This window comes from Propithecus coquereli, unplaced genomic scaffold (assembly GCF_000956105.1).
Source record: "Propithecus coquereli isolate 6110/MARCELLA unplaced genomic scaffold, Pcoq_1.0 Scaffold289, whole genome shotgun sequence".
Lineage (NCBI taxonomy): Eukaryota > Metazoa > Chordata > Mammalia > Primates > Indriidae > Propithecus > Propithecus coquereli.
This window is the reverse complement of record NW_012148496.1, coordinates 838,845-841,659: the sequence shown is the minus strand read 5'-3', so window position 1 is coordinate 841,659 and position 2,815 is coordinate 838,845. Positions and strand designations below refer to the sequence as shown.

Below are 2,815 nucleotides of genomic sequence, written 5' to 3'. Positions count from 1 at the left end.
ATTTTTAGTAGAGATGGGGTCTCGCTCTTGCTCAGGCTGCTCAGGAACTCCTGAGCTCAAACAATCTGCCCGCCTCGGCCTCCCAGAGTGCTAGGATTACAGGCGTGAGCCACCGTGCCCGGATCTGCTTGCATTATTTTGCATAGATTGGTAAAGTGAAGGTGAAGTCACTAGTCTAACTATGAGCAGGTTGTTGCCATTGGCTAAATCACTTGAATTATAAAAAAAGATACCTGCATATGAAATTTGAAAATTATCTATTAGAGTTAACTACATAAATCTGCTTGTTCTGAACCAGAAGTCTGCTTTGAACCTTTACAATTGGCTTTGTTAATCTTAGTCCAGACTTTTCTTTTAGCCTAATCAGATTTATTTTCCCCTTTATAATCCCATTTTAATTTATGACCCTAAGAAATCTTGATATTTTATAGACTAAAAGAGAGCACCTGAGGAAACATTAATTGACCTGTTGCTGGATATACAAAGCATAATCATATTTGAATGATATTAGAGTGAGCGGTGATTGGTTTAATTCACATTTCTTATAAAAGCAGTGATTCTCAACCCCAGCTTGTATGTTAAAATTACTTGGGGACTTGACCTCACCCACAAGTGGGGCTCAGTGTTGAGTTTTAGAAGTGCTCCATACGTGCTCCGCTATTGTAAAGCTAGCATTAAGAACTACTGTTCTGTTAGAGGGGCTCAGAGCTAATTCTGATAAGGAGTAATTGAGTGCTATTTCAAACATTAAAATGTTTGATGAGCTTAATCAGAATTTTTCAAAGGGTGATATGTATATGACTGCTGGTACATAAGGTAATTTTACTCCCTTTTAAATTTTAATAATTACATATTTATATAATGTGTATTAGAAAATATAAGTATCATCAAATTCACAGTTTTATGGATACTGATTCAGATGAAGCTAGATTTTTTTTTAATGACAAGTTAAATATAGTGTGCCAATTTAAAGGAAATATGCCAAACTGTAAATACATTAAGTTAATAGGTAAATATAGACATGGCAGAAATCATGAAGATGCTGAGGAAACACAGTGGCAACTTTGATGAAGGGCACCTCCTGAAGTTTAGGATTTAAACCCAAAATGTTTTTTCTCCCAGATTTATTTACACTGACTTAATTCTGGCTTTTTCAATTCAGGGACAGACTTTGAGAATTATAATTTCTGCAAATCTTTGAATCATTGCTTTCTAACTTAAAGTTTCTTGACAATTAGTTCTCTTTTGAAAATGTGCTCTATAGATCAAGATATATTCTTCCTCTATTTTTCTAGAGTGTAGATTGTCATTTGGTGGTAAGAAGAGGAAGGAGAGGGAGTTATGTTGTATGTGTGTATTCTGTGTATGAAACAGAGAAGGGGAGAGAGATGGATGGAAGGATGGTGGGCGGGATTGATGGACAGATGGATACCTGGATAGGGAATAAGATTAATCATATAGGACCTCACTTTCTCAGATACTCCTTATTCTCCCCAAACTCTCAGAAAGTCCATAGGTCTGCCACAACTGAGAATAGTATGGGATATATTGCTTTAGGTTCTTTAACTAGTAAAGTGAGTTGCTCTGGATGGGCTAATTAAAATGAGCTCCACTTAAAGATACCTAGCTATCCTACATAACGGATCTCTCAGCTACAAATAACTGTTTACTCTTTTATCAATAATGTATATATACTTCAAGTATAGAGGCAGCTGTTCTGAACAAGAGTAGCCACATAGTCCACATTTAAATTACATTACTGGAAGTTAAAAACACTGCAATGCAGTTGTAATGTTATGTTGTAAATGTCTGTGCTATGTAATTTTGTAGAATGGAAGCTTCTTGCCTAGAGCTGGCCTTGGAAGGGGAACGTCTGTGTAAATCAGGAGACTGCCGCGCAGGCGTGTCATTCTTTGAAGCTGCAGTTCAAGTTGGAACTGAAGACCTAAAAACACTTAGTGCTATTTACAGCCAGCTGGGCAATGCGTATTTCTATTTGCATGATTATGCCAAAGCATTAGAATACCACCATCATGATTTAACTCTTGCAAGGTAATTAATTTAAGCTGTTTAATATTCTTTCTCCCTAATTTAGCTGTTACTTTAAAAAGTATTTCTATTCAATTAGAAACAATTAACAATATATTTAATAAGTTCTACTTCAATAGCATCACTTTTTAAAACTAATCTTTAGGCTGAATATGAAGTTTAATTGAATGATAATAGTGAAATGGCCCTGGAGTTTAATTAAATGGATGAAAACTAATTAAAGACAGAAATGTAAGTTTTAAATTTGTATTTAAAGTAGATTTCAAGGCTAATGGGTCTTTCTTAACTTTGAGCATGTCAGTTTGTCCTCTAGGAAAACTGTACTCTGGCTGCTTTATATTTTAATGCCATTTGCTTTTATTCCCCCAGGACTATTGGAGACCAGTTGGGGGAAGCCAAAGCTAGTGGTAATCTGGGAAACACCTTAAAAGTTCTTGGGAATTTTGATGAAGCTATCGTTTGTTGTCAGCGACACCTAGATATTTCCAGAGAGCTTAATGACAAGGTAATATGGAAACATTAGATAGTATGCCAAATGTTTTCATTGAAATTGCCTTGTATTTTAATACTATTTAATTATCCTGTAGTTTATCTAAAAGTTAGTACCAAAAAGAAAATATTCATAAACAAATAGAAGTAAAAGAAAAAACATAATAAAAATTTTAAAATAGAGAAAAAAAGGAAATAGCGAGAGGTCCTTCTTTCATAAGTAAGCATTTCTTTGGTTCTAGATGAATAGCCAATGTAAAAATTTCTTTCCCTTGAC

The 2,815-nt window shown here is 34.6% G+C and overlaps 1 protein-coding gene across 1 annotated transcript in view; it reads left to right on the top strand.

Moving 5' to 3' along the window:
• Positions 1-2,815, top strand: part of GPSM2 (G-protein signaling modulator 2) — a 70,035-nt gene that overhangs the window by 22,077 nt on the left and 45,143 nt on the right. Inside the window, exons 6-7 of the mRNA XM_012648500.1 lie at positions 1,831-2,052; positions 2,419-2,554. Of these exons, the coding sequence (XP_012503954.1) occupies positions 1,831-2,052; positions 2,419-2,554 (358 nt within the window). The remainder of the gene's footprint in view (positions 1-1,830; positions 2,053-2,418; positions 2,555-2,815) is intronic.